Here is a 24,151-nt window from a genome sequence, read left to right as displayed (position 1 = left end):
TAAAAAAAGAGTCTACACCACTTCGTTTAAAAAAAATCCATGTACACCTATCCTCATAACCGCGTTGTTAAGCACATTAATAAGCATGCCAAACCTTTAGGTGGCAGTAGCGAGTAAAACATGCCTTGTACGTATAATGGTTAGGTGGCGGACAATAACTGTTCTTCATCTGGTACTTCGACTGTGGTCGTCTATGTGGAGCAGTATTTAAGATTGTAAAAACAAACACAAAGCGCCTGGAGAATGGATAAGGCCAACAAAGTTTTGAGGACATCCATGCTGTTCTAAACAAAGGTCGCACATGTGACTTCAGAGTATTTTTGTCGCAGACAGTGACGTTCCCAAACCTAAAAGCCCGGTTGTATATGACCACACACAGATGTTCAAATCTTCACTTTGGTCTGAGGTTTTTAAAAGAATCGTTTTTAATGACATAAATCTCCGTTTTCATGTGGATGACAGGCCAAATCATAATAAAATATCTTTGTTTTGTGAGATACCCTGCTACGTGTGGACAAGGCCTCCGTCTGCCTGATCCTGTTTGTTTATATGTTGTTGTTGTCTACTCTTGGACGGGTTTGTACTGGAAAAAATTTTGTTGCACCTGTTGCAATGACAATAAAGTTCCATTCCATGATTTCACTGGTGGATGGATCATTACTGGACTAACTACTGGAGTGATGAAATACAACTAATAACTATTCAACCTTACTTGTGAAAAGTAATTCTCCATTTTCTACTTTCAGTGGTCCGCCGACAACCAGAAAACGCTGCACAGAGCCCAGGCATCTTTCGTCTGTAGTAGCTGCTGCTGTGTTGGTTGAATGAGTTGTGACCGGCCCAAGATGCTGGTGACGTTTCTCATGCTCCAGTAGCCAATGCGGCTATGTCTGTCAGGGTGTGGCGAGACAAGGGGAGTATGTAAACTTCAGTCAAAATGAAATTACAACAGTGCCACTCTGGGACCTCCACCAAGAGATTATTATTAACATACTCAATGCAAGGCAATCAGGTTTGTTTTACTAATGAGACATGAGACAAGGATCCAATTAAATAAAAGCAATCTTTATTTTAAAAAGAAACAACAAAATTGGTAAAACCACTAAAAATAGAGCTGAGGCTTACTGGGGGACAGGTGGGCTAAAACAAGGTGAGGGAAGCCAGCAAAGGGCCACCAGAACATACCTACTACAAACACACAGCACTGGCACAGGTGATCAGCATGCAGCAGAGGGGAGTAGTGATGTGCCATGTGAAAAGAGCTAGTTGAGAGCCGATGCTTTGCAGTGAATCCAAGCGGCAACCTCTGCCTTTAACATGTGAAGCCGATGCAGAAGTGCAAAAATTTCAGTTCCCCCCTGATCCACTAGGGTCTGGCTCCAAAACAGAGCAAATTCCTATTTTTCCAATGTTAAAAAGACCAACTTCACAGCAGAAACAAACATGTTTAAAGCCTGGTACAGAAAAACATTTTAGGATTAATAGGTCAAGTTTACCTTCATGACAGCTGTGAGGGGGTGAATTGCTGGTTAGCTACCGTTAGCTCCAGGTTAGCTCAGTTAGCTCTTAGCTACAGATACCTTGAAGTTTGATAGGTGTCAATAATCCACCCCCACGGAATGACGACAGGCGTGATGCTGCCAAGATGGTGACAGTGGGAACCACCCAATGAGCTTCAATTCAGCTCTTCAGAAACCTACAGGTAAGTGACCGAGGCCTTGTACATCTATACAGTCTATGAGTGGATCAGAAGAGCCGGCTTGCATTGAGTGAGAGCTGGATCTCTCTTGGTTTTATGTTCATTTGTGCAATAAAAGAGTTTTGTTTAAATATGAAAGAAAATAAGAGGTTTTGTATCAGAATAAATGCACAAAAGTATAAAAATATAAGGCTTCTCATAAAAATGCTGAACACAAGGCTTTTCAAAACACAATTCATTTATTTTTGATAAGGTAAATTATGAGGCTACAAAAGATGCTAAATTTTGAGCTGTTCGGGAGCCAAAAAGAGCCGACTCTTCCCTGGGAGCCAAGGCAAAAGATCTGGCTCTGATAAGAGCTGAACATCCCATCACTAGCGGGGAGTGCCACGCCAGACCGGGAGCCGACACCAGGTGAGTGCTTGATGTCAGGAGCTGGCTCCATGCCTGCTTAAATATCTCACCACCCGCAGCTGTTTGGCTGGTAACACAAGTACTCATTTCATACTGCCACAAAGGCAACCTGTCTGTGGATGTATGTAACAGTGCTGCCAAGTCCGCTTGTTTTATGCCTAAAGAATTCGGGCTGGGGGGTCACGTGATGCAACGAAGCTAGATGGAGGTGTGTCCAGGAGCCCTGCAAATAAACCCATTTTAAAACTATTGAAAAACATCCAAACTCACTTTAAACCTGGTCAGACCTATATGGATGTGAAATCTGGAAACAAGTCTTCCTGTCAAGAACAGAACTCATCTAATGTCAAAACTACTGAAAGCAACCACTAGGAAGCCAGCATGATGGCGGCGATGGCTCAGGAAGGTATGAGCGGTAGATATCTACATATTTTCCTCCAGATAAGAAACAGCAATGAGGTGCTCTCTAGAACAATTGATTCTAAAACAGCATAATTGAGCCAGTCAATCTCTGAACTCAAAAACATGTCGAACTCCCGCTTTACAGAGACCGAGGAACACAGTAGCATGATGGTGGATCAACTGCTGGAGCTCAGCCCAGAGTTGCCACGTTGAGAAAGGAGAATGACTTCCTAAGGCATGAGATTGACCAGCTGGAGAACTACAACCGATGCAATAATATTCATGTCAATCTACGACAGGCCTGTGAGGAGAACGATCCTGTCAACGTTTTCTTCTCGGACCTGAGCAATTTCATGGGGCCGCTGATGGTTGAGCGAGCACACCGCACGCAGATACCTGCCGACCAGAAACCGAGGCCCGTTCCGAGTTGCCAGCTCAAATCTCAGGATTGGGACAGGATTCTCCACATCGCCTCACAACTATACGAGGAAAAGGGTCCCATCATCTATCAAGGCAAATCAGTGATGTTATTTTTGACCTGAGCTCATCAGTAAATGGGAGGAAGGAAAATGATGAAGTGAAAAAGGAGCTTCACTCCAGAGAGATCCCGTTTTCTCTGCTCCATCCTGCAACACTGAGGATCACGCTCTCCAACGGGAAAAGGAGATTCTTGAAAACACCGAAGGAAGCAGCGATATTCAGGTGACTGACAGAACGAAGGTAACTCAAACAACTGGCCAGGTTGTAAAAACTAGTCTGATACTGTCCTGATCTGATATTAAAGATACATGGACAACAGCTGCACTTTAATAAACCACTGAACAACCACTGACAGAACAAGACAAATGCATTTTCAATAAATAAAAAATCATGAAAAACATGTAGAGGCAAATATTCCACTCTTGGAATAGCTTAAATATTGAGACAACTACACATAACACACATAAGTTATTTGATGGTGTAAAAGGTGTCCTAATTAATGGACATTTAGGATGACTATGACTTGTCTTCATTTTTATTTAACTATAATAACATGTAAATATAGTGTTAACTTTGTACATTTAAATAGTTTCTATCAGCTTTAAATGTCCAACATTTACCGACTTTCCATTTCTCCACTCTAACCAAGGATGCCTGTTTTTAAATTCCCTTGCCTGACTCCACAAGGCCGGCCAGGTCGATTTCTCTTCTACGAGCACCAAGCACACAGAACATTAGTACCTCCCTTAATTTCCACGAAACCACCAGTTTAGTTAGCTAGTTTTATCTCATTTAATGTGCCAACCACCTGCTGTTTAACACACAAATTCCACTCACCAGGGCCGCGTTTCAGAAAGCGGGTTCAACAAACTCTTGAGTTTAAAGCGCAACTCTGGGTTGACCAACGCTGAGCTGAGTTTTCACTAAACGAGCCCAGGTTTGACGACAGCGTCAGTCTCTCGTCCTCGCCCGTCAGGAAAAGCTGCAGCAGCCTCTTTCATCAGGCTCCTTTCTGAACTGTCAGCGTTAACTGTGGAGTTCCCCGAATCAACAGTAGAAACAGCAAAAGCAGCAGCACACTCACTGAAACAGTCTGATTTGACTTTGTTTTCGTTTCATGGTTTTATTCTCCACGTTCCCTTTCTACTAACTACTCTTAGGCTACCACCACAAAAATTCTTCCTCTTCTTTTTCTGTTGCTGCTGCATCATCTTCTTCCTCTCATCCACTACTCTTTAATTTGCTGTTGTCTAGCAAACAGCCACTAACTAATAGGAACGCAGGTCAGGATCAGGATAGACGGCCAAGGCAAAGAAAAAATTTACAACTTGTGCTGCTTTCCTTCTGCATCGGCTCAACGTCACATTTTCATGGTCTAAATGGCTAATTTATAACCAGGAAAGTGCAAGTTATGTCATAAAACCCTGTAGATACGTATCTTTGCACATTTTTTTAGTGGTTATATGGAAATTTGAGACCTTTTCTAGTGGGTATATGGCGTATACCTGCGTATCACATACTACTACATACATACTACTACTGCTGTGGTGTTATTATATAGTATTATCTTGAATGTAACTAATGAGGGGCGTAGCACTAAATTCCTGGCCCTATCTACAAACCATCTTTGGTGGGCCCCTATGTGGACTTAATTTATAGTTCTCACACATACTTCTCCCGTAGTTTAAGACTAAGGTAATAAATATGATCTTAGTTTAACCTCAAAAAGGACAAAATCGCTTCTCTGGCCATTTTCCTGGTTCATCTGTCAGACATTGATCTTCTTGTTCCTCTTCTTTCTTCTCCTCAACCCCCTCACTACCTTCACCTTCCGTTTCTAGATCTCACTCTCTGCCACAAGGAGGAGATACAAGCTAGATAGACACAAGATCTTAATCTGCTTGTAGCATGACGTACATTAGAATAAAACTTGATGTCAGTGTTACTAAGATTCTTTCGTTTGAATCAGCTGCAGATGATTGTAAATTCTTTACCACCTGCATGAGCTCATCCTGTCTCACATCCTCACATCTGGACATGATGATGGACCTGCTGCTGGGTCTGAAACTAAGGACCACATGGTTCATGTTAAACTTTGCTAATACTGATATTACAGTATGACAGTGGTTTTGAAAGGTTCAACATATATGATGTTATGCAATAAAGCATTTGCTAGGTTACACACATAAGTCATGATTTGTATTGAACCTCAGGTCTGACTGTAAACTTCTTCTCTGTATCTTACAACAAGCAGGCTGGACAACTTTCTGATCATGTCACTTCCTTATTTTCTAATTTTTGCACTGAATACAGTAATTCAGTAATAATTATAAGATAAACATTTTTCCTTTTTTTACAGGTCATAATATTTTTATAAGGTATAAGGCTGCTAATGATCTTTGGCCATGCAGCTGACGCAGGGTTAGCGCTTAGCTACAGGCAGCTCGGAGTTTGACAGGTGTCAATCATCCACCCAGTTTTGATTCTGCCTGTTCAGCAAAGCCGATTGTTAACAGACAAGATGGCAGACCGTCATGGTGCTTCCCTACCAGCTTACCCGTCATGTTCATGAACAAATATAATATTCTTCTCTTACGAGAATGTGTCAGATTATTAGCGGAGCTCAAAATACACCAATGATAACACATATATACATGGAGACATCGATTCTGGCCAGTAAACAACAGAAAATGTTACACAACATCCCTTTAACATCAAACATGCTGCCATCTTGTAATTTTATTTATTTATTTGCCATCTCTTGGCATCATTTGTTGAGTTAGAACCTGTAATTGCAAAATGATCCCTTTCTTGATATAATAAAGAATCCTTTGAAAAATTCCTGGATCCAGACCGACCATAAATTCCTTTATTCCTTTTCTGAGATTTCCTGAAAATGTAATTAAAATCTGTCCACAGCTTTTTGAGTTATGTTTTTAACTGACACACAGACACAGAATGATGCCACCGAAGCCATGAGGTGAAAATTAAAGGTTCAAATAAAACAGTAAATAAACTTAGATTTTTTTTTTTAGAGTTGACAGACACGACAGATGTTTTCAGCATCTGCAGCTCATTTTCTTTTGTTGTGTTAAATTCCACGGTCACTCCTGCGAATATAGCGGCTAGCGTTAGCTAACATGCTCCATGCTGTTGTCTCGGCTCTGCCACCCAGCAGCGGTGAAGCACACGGCTGCTGGAACTAGAAGAGCTACGTGGTGTTTTTTGCTTAGGCTTGAAGCAAAACATTCACAGGCGGCTTCTCACAGCTACTTTCTCTGCTCTGACATCCTCTCTCCTAATAAAGAACATGTTATAAGTCCATAACTGCACTGAATAAATACAGATAAAGGGAATACAAACAGGTCCCTGATCAGCTAAGAATAAATCAGCCACAACTATTAAGTCAGTTACACACAGAGATGTTTACAAGTCCTTTTTTTCAAGTCCAAGTCAAGCCTCAAGTCTTTGAGTGGAAAGTCCAAGTAAATTTGCAGCTCTGATCTGTAGCTTAAACTGACTCTGTCCCTCTCCTCTGGACAGTTTCTTTGCTTTTTGTTGTCTCAGTATATTCTGGCGGGCTCGGTATCGTTGGCCGGTTCTGGCCTTTGGGCCGCCAGATGCTGACCACCGATGTAGAAAGAAGAAAAACTGAAATGTTGATTTTGTTTCATTGTTCTACGGAGAAACTGACTGATGATCACTGGTGACTGAAAATCTCCATCTCTGTATTTAACAAACTTGTAATTCTCTTCATTTGCATAATGGCCCTTTCTGATCTGTGTAAAGTGATTTACAGGCGACAAAGTTGATCTCAGCTGCGTGCTGCATAATTTTCTCATTTCCACCGATGGCCTGTTTGTATCCCGTAAAAGACTGTATGACTGGTAATTAAAATGTTGATCAGAACACAGGGAAACAAATCCAGGCTGCAGCTGCGTGATGTGTTTTCCTTTCTGGTTCTGGTGCTGTTGGAGGTTTTCTGTCCTGGTTTCTGGGTCTGATGGCCTGCATGATCAGGACGGGGGGACTGGTTTTCTCTGCTGGACATGAAAAGTTAGACATTAATGCAAATATAATAATTTTAACTTACTGGATTACAGTGAATTGGACATGAATCACAACTGGACTGAATCAGACGTCATCTTTAAAAATGTCTGAAAGACTTTTTGTGAATTAGGACGATGAAAATAAAACTGAAGTGAGTGTTGCAAAGAGTGCAGACAGGTTTTGCACGTATTTTGGTCCAAAATAACTTAAAGCAGTAATGATGCATCTTTGGTTCACACACATACTGTTTTATAAAAAGGTCAGATTACTTTCAGCTGATGGATGTTTTATAAGAGGCAGGAAAGCTAAGTTAGCTACCCACAGACATACTGGTTGAGTCTTATAATAAATCTCGTTAAATGAACCAGTTTCCCTAAAACTTTTCTATTAAAAAACACTTTCCTCTGCATGACAGCAGCTACAGAAATATATAAATGGATTAAATATTAACCCTTAAAGGCCTGACCTGAGGAAAAAAAAAAAAAGAATTTTAAGATCTATTTTTTTTTACTGTGTAATACCTCTGTATTATTGTAGTGTAAAAGGTCTCCACTAGGGGGCAGGAGACAAGTACCAGATTGTATATAACACAGCTTTGAACAAAGTTTTTTCCATAAAATGATGCAAAAGATCTCAGAAACTGAATTTATTAACCCGTAATCAGGCGAATGAACATGTTTGTATACTTCATTAGACATACAAAATGCGTCTACATGCAAGTCCATGTAGAACCACAAATCATAGAACCACACTGAGTTCTCCACAACAACCATCAAAGATCATTTCAGCTACTTCACAGAGATCAGTCTTTAGCACGAAAATTTAAACAAACAAGTAGTACTGATCAGGAGCAACCCCAACCAAGGCGGCGGTTCCCGTCTCAGAGGTTCCCGTCTTTTCAAAGATAACTTTTGTTATCCAAGTTTTAAACTAAATATTCTCCAATATTATAAATATGGCTGAAAGTTAAAATTCATTGAGTGTTAAAGAAGCTGTGACCTGTTTAACACGGCTCAGCCCTATAATGCTGGTTTGGGCTTGTCCAGGAAACGACTGATCTGGAAAGGTGAAAGGTCATAAGAAGGCGCGTCACCCTGGCTGAGTTCACAAAGAAGCTTCCCGATGATAGGCCCGAACTTGAAACCGTGACCTTGAGAAAAAAAGACATCAGGGTGAGAAAACCCCAAAATCAAACCTCAGCAGGGATCCATGGATGAGAAAAATTCTCTATCAAAGAAATCTGTCTTAATATCAGAAAAAGGTCTTATCATGAGAAGATTCAGAATATTATCCAGAGAAATAATCTGTCAGTGCAAACCTGGTAAGATTTCCTGAAATAAGAAAACATTTTTATAGAAAAGTGAGAAATATCTTAAAACGAGTCCTTTATTACTCTAATGTAAATCAGTAATAATGGATTAGATTTATGAAGCACTTCACACTGAATCCATGAGGTTTATCTTTATCACTGCTGGTGGTGTAGAAACAGCTTCAGCTAGAAATGTGGTTTAATAAACTGGATTACAGGATATTTTTAACTGGATTACAGTCTGAATCTTCTCAGGTTGTGTTTTTCCTCAGCTCATTTTTATGATTGATTAATAATCTTGCCGAGTACATCTCTCTTTAAACAGGATCAGGAAGACCTTTTTGCTCCAGACTGTAAGACTTGGTTAAACAGAAAGTGTTTTGCAGTGAAGTGAAAGAAAAATGTTTGTTTTCATCACATGAAATGTTTTTTTTTTCATGTGATGAAAACATTTTAACACATTTTTGCATTTAAACAGATGTCTGAGAGTAAAACAGAGATGCAGGAGGATCTTGTCAAAGGAAATCGTCCTTTTAGTGAGATTATGACGAACCAGGTTGAAAACATGTCTGTCTGAGCAGCAAGGTGACTTAGAAAGCAGAGACCAGATGTTAAATGAAGAGGGTTTGTTCTTCATCACGGGACTGACCCAGCAGTAAAATGGGAGAAGTGCCAGTTTTTCTTTGTTTGGAAGGTCGGAGAGGGAATCAGAATCAGAATCAGAATCAGAATCAGAAAGGTTTTTTATTGCCATATGAGTGAACAGGTTCACATCATTAGGAAAATGCTGCGGTACTTGGTGCAGACATAAAAACAATATAAGTTATAAGTTTAAGCATGCAATAAATATAAAATAAAAATTTTAAAACAAAATAAAGTCTCTACACTTTAACACAAAATTACAAAATATACAGGATGGGTATGGAATTAGAGCATAATCCAGAAAGTATGCTAAAGTGACAGTAAAGTAGCTTTGGTATGTTTGTCTCTTTTTGCATGAATCTGTGAATGTCAGCAGGGCTGGAGGAAAGCAGCACTCTGCCGCTGGATAAAGGTCTGCAGGCTGCTGGGGATAATGGCTGGCTTTGAAGTCATGAAAGCTTGGCTCTAACAGTTTGGCCACGTGAGTTTTTATGTAGCCAGAAAAGTAGAATGCACTGCCAAACCTACAGGGGGACTCTGGAGCCATGGCAACCCCCAGTACCTCCTCTTTACTCTTAAAAAAAAAACATCATAAAGATTATTTAATTATTAATTAAGATCTGAATCCTTGACATCTTAAACATACTGCATCTTTCTCAGATGCTTTTCGTGTCCCATCCAACATCACAGAGAGGTTCAGGTGTGGAACTGATCAGATGTTTTACATTAGATGACAACTTTGGTTGTAATAATCATTCATCATCTTTCTAAAATCTAGAATAAAAAAAATCTTATTTGTGCTTCCCTCTTTTTGGTCAGTGCCCCTGCCAAACAACTTTATAGACCCACCCCTGCATAGCTGAATTATAAATCCATTCTACCACCTGTCAGCTACTCAGTTAGAAGGGTCCTCTACTAATTTATATTTAGAACATAATTTCCCTTCTCACATTCATGGCTTCTATGGCTGTTTTATGACTAGTAGACTTTACAGCTGTGTCACCAGCCAGCATTAGTTAATACTAAAACATGATAGCATGAAACTAACAAACTATATCTATTTGAAATGGGCTGGTGTTGTCAACATTTTTCATTCTTCAGCTTCACCTTCATGGGTCACTATCAAGGGGATATCATGGGGATATGCACCTGTACTAGAACAAGTCAAATCTCTGTTGATGATATAGCTAGAATTTATAAGTAGAATGAGTAAAGTAATTCTGTGATCCTAGGCATGACTAAAGTAAACCTAGGAGTGAGTAAAGTGATTCTATGAAAAATAGTCATAGGAATGAGTAAAGTCATCTTAGGAATGACTAAAGTCGTCCTAGTAACGAGTAAAATAGTCCTAGGAATGAGTGAAGAACTATTTTAGATTAATCCAGAATATACTAAAACTGGGATTTATTTATCAGATACACTTTAATCTGTGGCTTCCACTATCTGTGAAACTGGTCCTAATCATAGTGTTTTAGGTTTTTTAAATTTCATATTTAACCTTCATTTATAACAGGTCACGTCTCTCATTGAGATAGTCAATATTTGGTTACAGATAGAGATTTGACTACAGTTACAGATCAGTCTGAGAGCTGAGTCAAAGCTGAAGGACTCACATCTAGGAGGGACTTAGTCCTGATTTTCCTTTTGTGTTCTCCTCAACGCTCCAACTCATCCTTTTTATTTGCTACTGATCTCACATTCCTCATGAGGACTTAGAGTGGAAATTATTTAAACGTTCTCCACCTCTTCCTGACGTCCACAGCATATCCTCCTTAAAGAATTCCTTAAATTCATGGTTGGAGAAAACCTAAAACAGAGCGTCAGGAAATCTGAAGCTGGAAACTGGCGGCCAAACTTTCTGGCCATCTGGCATCCTGTTTATCATGTTACTTCTCAGCTTTCTCTCCACCATTTCTTAACAACATCATGAAATAGGGTTAGTAAGGGCTGCTTGGTGGTTAGCTTGGTTTACCAAAAACAAAGAATGAACAGCTGAAAGTGAGAAGAATTTTCCTCTAGCTACAGAGTCACCGTCATCTCAGCTTTACAACAAACATGAAACAAATGTTGAGTTTGGAGTTGAAATGAATTAAAAGTGTTCTGCTTGTTGCCATGGTAAAAGTGGGAACATCCACACTGAAGAAATGTGAAGATTTTCTCTGGCTCGCTTACCTGAGAATCCGGCCCCGATGATGATATTCCTGTAGGTTGGGTGGTGGTCCAGAATGAAGTGAGAGTCAGGCGTCATCTGCAATAACAACAAAACATGAAAATTTGCCTCTGGAAGATTCTAGTCTGCTTCCACCAAGTGACCAGGGTCCACATTCCATATCTGAGATGCAACCTCAGAACCCCCCAGGCATGATAAATCCTGTCAGTTGCATACTGTGTACATGCAGCTCTCCACCACAGCAGGTTCAGGAAACAGTCCGGGAAAACATCGGCTGATGTATCGTTGGAGGATGTCTATGTCGGACCGGTTGGTCTGCTGGTCTCTGAAGTCCGGATCAGTCCTGCTGCCGATGCTGTAGCAAATCTGCACAAAGATATCAGCATTAGTAAACACATGAAAACAACCCAGCGTGGCATCACCATCCACCCCCTCATCTCCTCTGCGTATGTGCTCTGGTGTCAGACATCAACTCCAACACAAAGCCCATCTGATGACTGGGTAAAACATACAGAACCAGATTCAGTGGGTCATTCAAACCTGAAACACTCTTTCAGCTGAAAATGACCCGAACACAGAACACAGACCATATGCTGCAAACTGTTTATCCTTCAGCTGAGACGGAGGAAACTAGCGGTTCATGGTTCACACCGTCACATATTTACCCAAAAGTATTGTTTTTGGCAAGACAGTAGTGGATGAAAGGATGTAGCTGTAGAAAGGATTTATAATTCAGCTATGCAGGGGCGGGTCTAGAAAGGTTTTGATGGGGGGCCAGGAGCACTGACCAGGAAAAGGGGGGCACAAATGAGATATTTTTTTAGTTCTAGATTTGATGAAATACTGAACTAATTATTATAACTAATGTGATTATCTAATGTAAAAAAATTAAGAAAAACTTGTAAAACAGTCGATCTATTTGATCAACAGGTGTTTACTTTGAGTGATGCTGCTGTAGGACTTTATCACTGTTGCACAAAAACACACACTTCAGTGAAAAAAGGAAAAAGCTGTTTTTATCCAGATCATCAGTTTTATCAGTTTCTTCATCAATGTTGGCTGTTTAACTTCAGTCGTCACATCTGCTGGTTTTATGACAGAAATGATCACCATGGAGATGGTTGGTGAGATGATACATGTAGACGGTGCACTGGTCCCGCTTCGTATGTCAGTGGCGCCACCATATTGATCCTGGGAATTACTTTTAACAATAAAAAGGGATAACTGCTTTATAATCCATAAATAATTAACTTTGGGTAGTCATTAGTCATACAGGAGCCTATAATGTTGTTATCCTAGCCTATTTCATTGATTAAGCTGCATGTGAGATCCTTCAGACTGAGGCAGCAGCCGCCGTGCAGCGCGCCATTTTCACAGATGGAAAAGATAACATGAGGGAGAGTAACGGGATGAGGCTAGAAAAAAAAGGCGTCTCTACACTGGGCCTAGAACACACCTCGGTACATAAAAGCACATAATTCAGACACTCACAACATAAGAAAACATATGGCAGGGGAGGAGAGGGATCTCCCATCACAGCTAAGTGTGGATGCAGCTGAACTTGAGCACATCCAATCAACCTGCAGAGCATTCATCTGCGTAATTTTTTCAGGTTGATTGTTGATTGTTTCAGGCTAGAGCATGTTTCGTCTGCCTTGAGTCTCTCAGTGGTCTCACTGGAAACTCCAATTTTGGGTCAGTTTCCTCCCAACCGAGCCAACAACTTCTCCAACTTGGTGTCCAACCCACGTACGAGCCCTGGAACCACAACCAGTTTGCCATTCTGAGCTAGAATAGCATCCAGTTTATGATTAAGCTCCTGCAATATAGTCTGATTGTTCGTAGCTCGAAACACAAGCACAGAAATCCTGCAGCTTGCCAGTGGCCACCGACAGTGTCCGAATTTTGTGATACACCAGGAAACCGCCCACTCCAAACAGCAGAAACCCAGTTATCATAAATCCAAATGTATAGATGTCCTCTACGTCCTCAACGGAAAGAATCGACAGACACATGACCTTCCACACCCCCCAGGAATCCGTCACATATCCAGCCGACAAGCGGGCTCCTCTACGTCTGTTTTTTAGTTCAAATAAATTTGGTCAATTGCATTGAGAGACCAGCTGTTTAGACCCATGGTTCCATTTGGTTCAGATTTTGTCCAGAAATGCAGAGAGAGGCTCAGATAAGACAGGACAAGTAGCAGCAGGGCAGAGTGTGGGGAGGGAGAGAAAAGAAAAAGCATCCGCCTTCGTCGAGAGCAGGAAGTGAAGTGAATAAATATGTACATAAACATGTATAAAAACACGTAAAGACAGGTTCCATGTGTTCATTGTAAAGTGTGACAGCAGCAGGAGGAAAGACCTGCGGTATCTCTCCTTCACACAGCGAGGATAGAGCAGTCTGCCTCTGTTCAGAAATTTTACTAGTCCTGATCAAGATCTATGTATACATGTTGGGCGGCATTCACAATCATGGACAGCAGCTGTCAGGTAACTAAACTTACTGTTTGACTGGTATCTTAGATGTGTGAAACTCCTCTTTCTTCAGTCAAGTTCTAGTTTCACCTGACCAAATATGGTATTCATGGTAATATGTTCTTGACTAATTTTGACAATTGAACAGACTATTGTGGATGTGATAACATATACAACAAAATGATGCTGACATGTTTTGGAGGGAACAACCATAAGGTTAAAAAACCACAGTTTAGATCAACAAGATCTATTCCCTTGGAAATTCTGCTGAAAGTAGGCTAACTGTGCTAACTGTAAGCTAACTGCACTTAATCATTTACAAAGATGTACTGAGACACCGAGACATGTACTAAGACATAAAATTAATCATAACTGAATTTCTCATTCATGAAATGAATGTTTCGTGCTGTATTCAGACGATGCTGTAATTTTCCCACATAGTAAAGACCCTCAAACGACTGCTTACAAATACCTAAAGTTGGCAAAAAAAAAGTATTTTACTAAATACACACCAAAAAACTGTTTGTATTGATGTTTACAAAATAATCTAGTAGGTGCAATACTACCAAACAACACCTGAACCAAGCAGATCCTTTTTGTTTTTGAAGGGAAAGGAGTTAGAGCTAGCAACCCATTTTAAATACCATAAAAAACACATTAAAGAGTAACCCAAACAGTAAAGTTTAATCTACAAAAACACATTGGACCTTTGATCAGACCTAAGGCTGCCAAATCTTACCTCCACTGATGATCTTATCACAGAGAATACTGTGCTGGGGTCACCTAACTTAAAGCCATCGGACAGCTAAATAAAAAAGCCATCTGCCCAATTTTAGATAGACACATTTTAAGTTTTAAGAATGTCAATTGTTAAAAAATGTCTGCCTTAGTTATGAATCTGAATGAAACAGTCCCACCACCCTTGAAGGAATTCATTAAAAAGCTAAACGGCATCAACAGCACCAGATCAGCCTCCAGAGGTGACTGCGAACTCTTTTAAAGGATGCTCTAGCTGGATTCCTTTACCTGTCACAAGCTTGGCTGATCTGCATTTCTACATTTTAATCATCGATATGAAGAAGACAGTATTTCTGATCTTATCTCTACAGGTGCATGTGAGTACGTATCTAGGTGGGTACATGTTTATGTGTCTGTATTTGTGTATATGTATGTGTTTGTGTCTATGTATATCTGTATATATGTACATTTTCTTTTTAGAATTTGACAATTTGGACATCAGAACTTTATTAATACAGGGACTTTAGAGCAGGTTTTAATTACTGTACACTGTTGGATTTATACTCGCACATCGTCTGCATACAGTAGGGTCGGAGTAGCTACACGGTGTCGTGTTGCAGTTTCTCTTCCACAGTAATCACAAAAATTCAGCAAGAAGCTCCAGAAATGCAGAAACACGTCATCACAAACTGACCAATCACAAGTAAGTACTTCTGTGTTACTGCACTGCAACCAGGGGTGCACATGTGGTCTGGTCATGTTTTACAGAATGGGGGGTGGGCGGCTGCTTGGGGTGTGTGTGTACATGTGTGTGCGTGCGACTGTTGTGAAATATTTTAATGAGTGTTTTTATTATGTAATTCTACTTTGATGTATTTAAAGGCTTGTTTTATTTTTAATACACTACCGTTCAAAAGTTTGGGGTCACTTCCCTATTGAATTCCATGGCAAAGTGACCCCAAACTTTTGAACGGCAGTGTATGCATAATATGTTTTAATCATGTAAAGCACTTTGTGTTGCCTGTGGCTTGAAAAATGTTTTTTAAATAATGTTTGTTTGGTCTGGTCCGTGGAGCTTACGGTGGTGACGGTGTGACTGACCTTATGCAGACGGCGCGTGAGTATAAAACCAGCTTCAGTCTCTCATAATGTTTTATTATTATTGTTTTTGCATTCTAATTTAAGATCCTGTTTTACTGTTGTTGATGTCATGTGTTTCCTTTATGGGGCTACGGATGAAAATCAGCAACCTGCTAAATCTGACATATTTACAACAATGTTGTACGTTTATTAAAATGCATTCTCCCATTCAAATAATCAGTTAAATAAATAAACACATCTGTTCTGTACAATAAAGCTGATCCTTCATTGTAAAAACCAGAACTGGAGACCATCTGGAAGCTGTTTATATCAAAAGCAGCAATCATTTATAGAAACATTCCCACCTTTTCTCAGGTTATATCATCAGACTGGAGAGTCTTCATTATACCTTCATCATCCCTGGGTACTCGTTGGATGGGAGGCCGTAGATGTGCTCTTTGGACTCCTCACCTTCAGTCAGTATGAAGCAGGGGAAGCGCCGCTTCACGTCGTAGGACCCTGGAACCTTCTCTCTCCAGTAGCATACATTGATCTTCACCACCTGGTAACCAGATAAAACCAGTAGTAGCAGTCAAGTCCCCAGAGATTGGACAGGCTTAAAATTATATTTAATTTCTAAAGATTTATGTTCCATGAGCAATCATCGTTAAAAACAACACTGATTATATATATTTGAAAAAGATCTATCCAGGTCTTTAATATTAGTGTTTATTACCAGTTTAATAATTTATTTAAGTAGTTGAAGTAATGGGCTGGCACAAAAAAAAAAATAAAAATAAAAACACCTCTAGTGGTAAGTTGAGGCCCGTGTGGACCAGTAGCTTGTTAGCCCAGGGTCCAGCAGTGATCACCACACTCTTAGCCCGGAAAACACGAGAAGAGGTTGTCACGGTGACGATGGGGCCCGGTTTGATGTCAGTCACCTTCTCATTGTCCTGTAGGATCCCACCTAACTTCTGAAACTGCTCCTGGAGAAGAAACATACAGAATATTATTAAATGAAAATCTCTTCATTCGAACTGTTGTTAAAACTAAAATCAAACCAACACTGACAAGTAGTAAGAACATTTATATGTGGAACATCCATGAAATCATTTAACATTTATAGCAGCAGAGTAAACAGGGGCCAAATGATTGATCATAAAACCAGAGACAACAGCTCCTCCAGGGTTTGTTTTCCCTAACAGTTGCTTTTACTTTATTTACAGTAACTGGGAGGTTTAAAGACCTGCTGTGGAAGACTGACTTTAAACAGAAAAGATGTATTTGAGCATTTAGAGACCATTAAGATGGCTGTCTCCCAGATTTAGTCAAAATAACTACAACAAACATCTCAGTTTTTTGGCTGCTACTGGCCTGCTGAGATGTGATGAAAATAGTGCATTTATATGCAAATTACATGCGGAGTGTCAGCATCCATTCGTGGCTAAATGGGCGAGGACGTGAAGTTTGTGTACGTGTTTGCAGAAGGTAAGTTTGCCACAGCGTTTAACGTGACATAAACACAGTATATGTACTCGCTCTTGGTTTGTGAACAGCCGTGTTGGGGCACACGTTCCATTTATTCAGCACACCTGCTGGTCTTTACATGATCAGGTGGGTCACATGATCACCACGTTCCACCATGAACAAAACTAACCAGTCTCAGGGGAATTACAATACTTATGGAAATAAGAGCACATCTCTCAACAACATGCATATCTGAAAGTGGTTCAGATTCATCAAAAACAAGCATGTCTGTAAATCTGTTGAGAATTCATTTGCACATCTCTGTTTTTAATGGGAAAACACATTCTGTCTATACGGTAGGCGAGAGGCAGACCGGTGCAGGGAAAAGGTTTTAATAAGGAAAAACTTAACTTACACAACACAGGGCTCTGGTGACAAAAACTACTGGCAGGGAACTAAGTCGGTCAGTTCATATAAGTACCTGGGACTGCAGCTTGATGACAGACTGGACTGGTCAGAGACCATCAACGCCATCCACAAGAAAGGACAGAGCCGTCTGTACTTTCTAAGGAGGCTGAGGTCCTTCAACATCTGCAAGAAACTGCTGCTGATGTTCTACCAGACTGTGGTGGCCAGTGTCCTTTTCTATGCTGTGGTGTGTTGGGGAGGCAGCATAAAGAAAAGGGACGCAGCACGGCTGGATAGAGTGATCCGAAGGGCAGGATCTGTGGTGGGCACAGAGCTGGACTCTTTGGTCTCAGTGGCAGAAAAAAGGACCTTGGACAAGATCCTGACCATCCTGGACTCCTCCTCTCACCCTCTGCATAGAACTCTGAGCAGGCAGAGGAGTGTGTTCAGCCCCAGACTACTGTCCCTGACCTGCTCCACCAACAGACTCAAAAACTCTTTCGTACCCCGGGCCATCCGGCTGTACAACATCTCGCTGAGGGCGCAGGGGTCACAACCACAACCATAGTCTGAATAGTTTTTATGGACATGTGCCTTTTTCTCATTTGGAAGCACATTTGCTCTTATCCCATTCTGTTAACACTGTCTCAGCAGTTTTTGCACATCCTGCACTTTTTCACTCATGCACCTTGTTTGGCTACCACCGTCAACATATGTACATACTTGATCACCTGTACAGTATATATGTACATAGACCATAATAATGGTCTTCTTTATCTACCGTTGCCTCTATTTAATTTTAAATTAGTCTAGTTATGCTTAAGTACTAACCCCTAATGTCAAGTACTAACCTTTAATGTATGTATATGCTACTGGATGCTTGAATTTCCCTCGGGATCAATAAAGTATCTATCTATCTATCTATCTATCTATGTGAACATTAACAAAACGTGACACGAACTGCATTTCTAACAGTAAACAACAAACAGAAGCAACAGACTGGCACGAAAGAACAGAAACCAATGGACTTAAATACACTGAAGGACAAACTAGACACAGGTGAAGTGAAAGAGCAAATCAGACCTGGTAAACTAATGAGCAGGAAACAAAGCAACACAGGACTAACATAACCCTAAATACAAAAAAGAACATGAACCCAGAACATAAACTGTGATCATGACATGTTCAGCCATGAAGCCACAGTTTTATGTGTCTGGAGCTTCAGACGTTTTCAGAGTCACAAACTTTTAAAGGTGCATACTAAACGCTGATAGAATCCATTTTATAAAATCATGCACACACCTGATGTTGTACACCCTTCCTAAATTATGACAATATATTGATACCATACATTAAACATTAGCAAGATGAGTGTCATTTTAAAAGATTTAAGGTTGTTTGTGGCTTTCTGGTGATAGATTGAACCATTAAAAATTATCAGAATTATTGTGAATCTGTGGTTGTAGAATGGGTATCTTATTCTTACGTTTACCTCTTCGTAACGTCACTTTATTTCAGTTTATCACTTTATTATATATATATATATATGTATATTTGTACAGAGAGAGAGAATTTATTTTATTGTTGTAAATGCAGCTGAGTCCCTTCATTTCTTTCAGGTTTAATAAAGTATTTATATTTATCCATGTATTAGCAGTGTTTATTTTTAGTGCTGGAATAAAACTTTTGACTACATGATTTATGATTCTGGCTTGGTATCTGTCCCACAACGACTGACATCTTTGTAACCAGCAGAGTCTCTGCTTTCATGTGACTCCTTGTTTGTGTGGTTTGCTTGAAGTGGAGAAATTAGCAGAAGCTCTAAAGTGGACGGAGCTGTTCTCGTGGTTTTCTTACATTCCTATATCACTGCTTGGTGTTTGAACTGTGTTTGGTTTGGATACCAATGCTTGGTAGAGTCTTTTAGCTGATTTCCTCCCTGTCATTTTGGTATGCTACGTTAGGATTGGTGCTTCCTCATGTCTAAAAACATCCTCTGTAATGCATGGATCTCATGCTGCCTCCTGTACCGGGGTCTGTGATGAAGAGGTTAATATCAGACATTAATCATGATCGATCCATTATAATATTGATAAAATGAAGAAAACCAAAGGAATGAGGACAAGGTGATGGTGCTTCAACATTCTCGGTATGACACCATGTTGCTAAAATTCAGTTCTATCTGTACATCAGCCTTGCCTATTCTCCACTTGCCTCCACCTGCCCGGCCTGTCCTCACCTGCTGGTGGCTACGTTGTCTTCTGACTTACAGATCTTAAAGAACTTAAGTAGGACCGGCTCCGTTTATTAAGCCAGGAATACAAACCTTATTGTTCCTGTCTCGCAGATCTCATTTTAAAGAAGAAGTGGAGGACTGATGTTATGAAATTAAAACCTGAAACAACATCTTACCTGAACGGTCTTGAGGGCTCGATCAGCATACAGGACCCCAGCAGATACATCCACCACCGCTCCATCTCCTGCTGCCAGGACCACGTTTGGGATGTGCTGGCTGAAGTTGTCACTGGTCAGTGTTACCATGGGAACCTTGTTATTAACCAGAGTATTCCTAAACATCTGGAAATTAGTACTCTTCTCGGGTCCCATAATCAGAAGTCCTGTTTGTCTAAGAGGAAAAATGAAATTTTAAGAAAGCAGCACAGAAGCTTTAATGGAAGAACACTCATACTGAATGAATAATAAATGAAAATTTATTTAAACCATCCATCCATCCATGTATTTATTTATTTGTTTCATCTATCCATCCATTTGTGATGCCAATGATTCTGGGAATTATCTGATGAGTTAGAAGCTGTAGTAGCAAAATGATTGTAGTAGTAGTACCAGGCTGGATTGACATACCTGGGATATCTCTCCATTATCTGGGTTGACTTACCAGGAAATTCGCAATCCTGATAAGCGGTACTTTGAAGCAGAATATTAATTGCCCCTCAGTTTTACTTGCAAACAACACACACACACACACACACACACACACACACACAACACAAACAGTCTGGAGCGGGGAGGGAGAGGGTAATGGGGACCTCTCACACCCCTGTTCCCCCTGGGTGTGGCCGGAGGCAGGGTGGTGGAAATGGTTGTCCCGGGAGCCAGGACCCGGTTTGACTGCACTGATGGGCTGCCGGCTCTGGGGGAAGCCCAGTCTGCCACATCTGGGTGGGCTGGGGGTGGTGGTGTAGACCAGGCTTGGGACTCGCTGCACTCTGGTCCGCCTGGGACGTCCCCCACGGGGCATGATGGGAGGGTTATGTGTGATGTGACTGTGTGATAGTGTTTATGGGTACAGCGCAGGGCAGGGTGTGAGTGTGGGGTTATACGTAGTGGAGGTTGGAGTAGCAAGCTATGACAGGTAAAAAAAAAACAAAAAAAAAAAAACTTGGGAATTGAACCCAGGGTTTTCCATCTTGATCAGTGCGTGCTCACATAAAAGGGGTGGAGTTTGCAGTTCTGACCAATGGCAGACATGGAGAAACCCTGCAGAGCAGCTGCTCCACCATGGAGGGAAGACGTTCCTCAGAAATATGAAAAATTCAAACACATCATACAGACTTAACACAACTCACCCCTAATGGTTAGTACACATGACTACACACACACACACACACACACACACACACACACACACACACACACACACACACACACACACACACACACACACACACACACATATTCTTGTTGCTGTTGTGTTCATTGTTGTTTTTACAGTTTTTCTTCTCACAGATGACCCCGATGATTGTCTTTAGGATGTTTACTGATTCTTTACAGGTGTTGCATCTGGCTGTTTAGGTTTGATTTCAGTTGTTGTAGCTTGTTTTCTACCCTTTGTTTGGTTCTCCCTTTTCTATCTTTTCTCTTCCTATTTCTTCTCTATCCACCTATGTGGGTGAGGCTCCGCTTGGCAAAACAAATTTGCATGAGCTAAATGTGGTTAGCTTGTGATTTGTCACAGATTATTTTTATCCTTTTCTAAATGTATTGTAAGATATTTTATGGGGGTATTTCTCTATCTTTAATGCATAATTGTTCGATATGAGAGCAGAATTTCTTACTTTCACGCTCAAACATCATACTGCTCTCTCTCAAAACTCAAAAGTTCCTTCTTGCTCTCAAATATATTGTTCTGCCTTTTAAAACTTGGCTCCTCTTCTCAAGTTTAGTGTTGCAGGTTGAAATCTCCTGCGCTCCAGCTTGGTCTCTTTCCCTCACACTCAGACATATTCTCTGCCCTCTTCTTCTGCTCTTGGATATTTCCTCTCTCTCAGGTTGCTGAATGAGCTGTCTGTCAAACGTCCTCCAGCCAATAGAATACTAGATAAATGCTGACTGAGCAAATAATCTCCGCCTTCTTCTCCGCCCCCCCATAGATATTTATCATGTTTTTAATACTCCTGTAAGCAATTATGTACCTACAGTTATAGAATACGGCATTTAAATTAGTTGATGACCCATCAAAACAAGTTACAGTCTCTTTTTCTTTGCTCGCAAACACATCTGCAACAGAGACCGTCCAGGACATTTCTCATTGTGATGAAGACATTTCTACCAAGTGGTGTTCAGATGCAGACCCATCAGTCATGAGCTGGAGGTAAGGAGGCCATCTGTGTTCCCTGGAGATGTTATATGGGCGTGGTTTGATATCACAAATGATTACCCTGAGACAGGCAGCATAAATCTAATAGTTGTGAAACAGAGAGCAAAGCAGACTCTCTAAGAGAAGTTGCAAGAAAACTGCTCATGATTTTATAATTTGCAAATAAACACATTCATCTCGATTCTACAAAAGAAAATCAGAGTTGTAGAAACTTATTTTAGTTTTAAAAAGCTGTCAGTGAGGCTGGAGGTAATGAGATGAGGCACAACGACTAGACCAGTCTTTAGTTCAGTTAACTTTCTTTCTGTATTTAGCAGAAATCTTACCTGTACAGCTTAACACCTGCCTCCCTCTCTAGCTGGGCCCACAGCTCGTAGCACTCCTCCATCATCTGGGTGTAGAAGTCATGCTCGTAAGCCTTGCGGATGATGCGAGTCTGGCCATGGGAGCTCCCGCGGGTGTGAGGCAGAACAAACTAGAAACAGGAAGTCACCCTAACAGTGACTACTAATAAAACAGTGACTAATAAAACAGTGACTACAGATGGTGGTCCTGAGACTTAGAACAGAACTTGGGATAAATGTTGGAATCATTTGCAAACTGATGTGAAATTAAACTAAATTTAACTCTGTGGGAGTTTAAGAGCTTGAGAGGAAAACTCTCCGGGTCAGTGTGCCCTCTTTGTGTAATTCATCCCATCTGGGTTTTCATGTATTTTATGTACCTAATGTTGGCTGGTACTCTGGTTTTATTTGTGTTTGATAGCTGATGTCTGTTTGTTTTGAGGTATATTCATTAAAACAGAAAGCTCTTCCTCATCGTATTTGGGTTTTATTTGTTTCTCTGCACATTTTGAAGCTTTCTGTTTTATGTTTCGTGGTCCCGTCTTGATTTTGTTCTTTGGGTTGGGTTTTCTAGCAAACTGAGGAAAACTCAACCCAACTGAGGACATCTGGGGGCAGCAGTACCCACCACTGCCCCTAGATGTCCTCAGTTACCTTTAACCACTGTTTTCACTGATTCAATCTGCCTGTTGGTCTTTTGTTCTGCTCCTCTCTCCACACCACAGACCCTCTTCAGGATGATGACTAAAGCTTAAGATGACATTATATAACCAATTAACATCCAGACTTAATGGTGTCCTATAACTCTGAACACAAGCTGTGTGATAAGTAGGGGTTTAACACAATCTACATCAATACCATGATCCAGTTGTATTGATTTGTATTATATAGATTTTAGTCTACCCATACTAAAAGTTAACCTGTATGACGTCCATCCATTTTCTATACCGCTTGTTCTAATTCAGGGTTGTGAGGAGCTGGAGCCTAGGTGTACTAGGCGAGAGGCAGGTCACACCTGGACAGATAAAGTCAGACTTTACCAACCTGGTTATTATAACTAAGCTGGTTTTCTCTATATCCTGATTGAATGTCTACAAATAGACTTTAAATTTCTTTTCTATGGTGTGAACATTCAAAGCTCAGCATCTAGAAAGTAGTTCAGTCTGGTTTTGGTTTTTATTTAAATGTCTGATCAGGAAGAAAATGAAATCTTCTGATCTGATATTATTATTGTTAGTTACTGTAACTCAGAAAACAGCTGCTGACACGTTATAATCAAACAACTTTCTAATGTTATTTCTTTATAAAATATTTTTTCTTACAGTTATATAACTGGTGAAAGTTTTTTTTTTTTTTTTGAAAAAGAAGATCAGATTTCAGAACTGCAGAGTATGTCCTCTTGTGCAGAGTGTGCTTGAGATTAAAGCTGACCAACCTGCTCCAGCAGCAGAGTCCGCCTCTTCCTTTGAGCCAGCTGATAGGCTGTGAAAGATCCCTGAACTCCTGCTCCGATCACGATGCAGTCAAACTCCTCCTGAGCAGACATGTTGACTTCTTTCAGAAAGTTCCTGACTAAGACTCTTATTCAGGTCAACTCCAACAGGTCCGCCCAGAGTACGCTACACTCATTCAGCCCTGAGTTCTGTCTGACAGGAACATGTAAACCCTGGGAAGGTTTCTCTGGGGAGTTGTTGTTCTGGTTGGGAGTGAAGACAGATCAAAGTCCAGTTCATGTATGTTAAGGCACAATAAGGAAATAAATGGACCTGATAGTCTGAAACTTCTCAGTCCAACTGGAAATAACGAACAACCTACTCTGGTAAACTCAGGAACTCTCTGAAAACATTGTT

General features: G+C 40.6%; 1 protein-coding gene across 1 annotated transcript; it reads right to left on the bottom strand.

The window, feature by feature from the left end:
• Window positions 1-8,044: 8,044 nt before the first annotated feature.
• Window positions 8,045-23,883, bottom strand: pipox (pipecolic acid oxidase). Its single transcript, XM_041994571.1, has 8 exons — window positions 23,737-23,883; window positions 22,284-22,432; window positions 19,752-19,965; window positions 16,268-16,450; window positions 15,871-16,023; window positions 11,383-11,532; window positions 11,169-11,244; window positions 8,045-8,195 (listed from the first exon to the last, which is right to left on the bottom strand). Exons 1-8 carry the CDS (start codon window positions 23,845-23,847, stop codon window positions 8,065-8,067), a joined length of 1,167 nt encoding a protein of 388 aa, XP_041850505.1. The 5' UTR covers window positions 23,848-23,883; the 3' UTR covers window positions 8,045-8,064.
• Window positions 23,884-24,151: the final 268 nt, after the last annotated feature.

Source organism: Melanotaenia boesemani, chromosome 9 (genome assembly GCF_017639745.1).
Source record: "Melanotaenia boesemani isolate fMelBoe1 chromosome 9, fMelBoe1.pri, whole genome shotgun sequence".
Taxonomy (NCBI): Eukaryota; Metazoa; Chordata; class Actinopteri; order Atheriniformes; family Melanotaeniidae; genus Melanotaenia; species Melanotaenia boesemani.
This window is presented reverse-complemented; position numbering and strand designations above follow the sequence as displayed.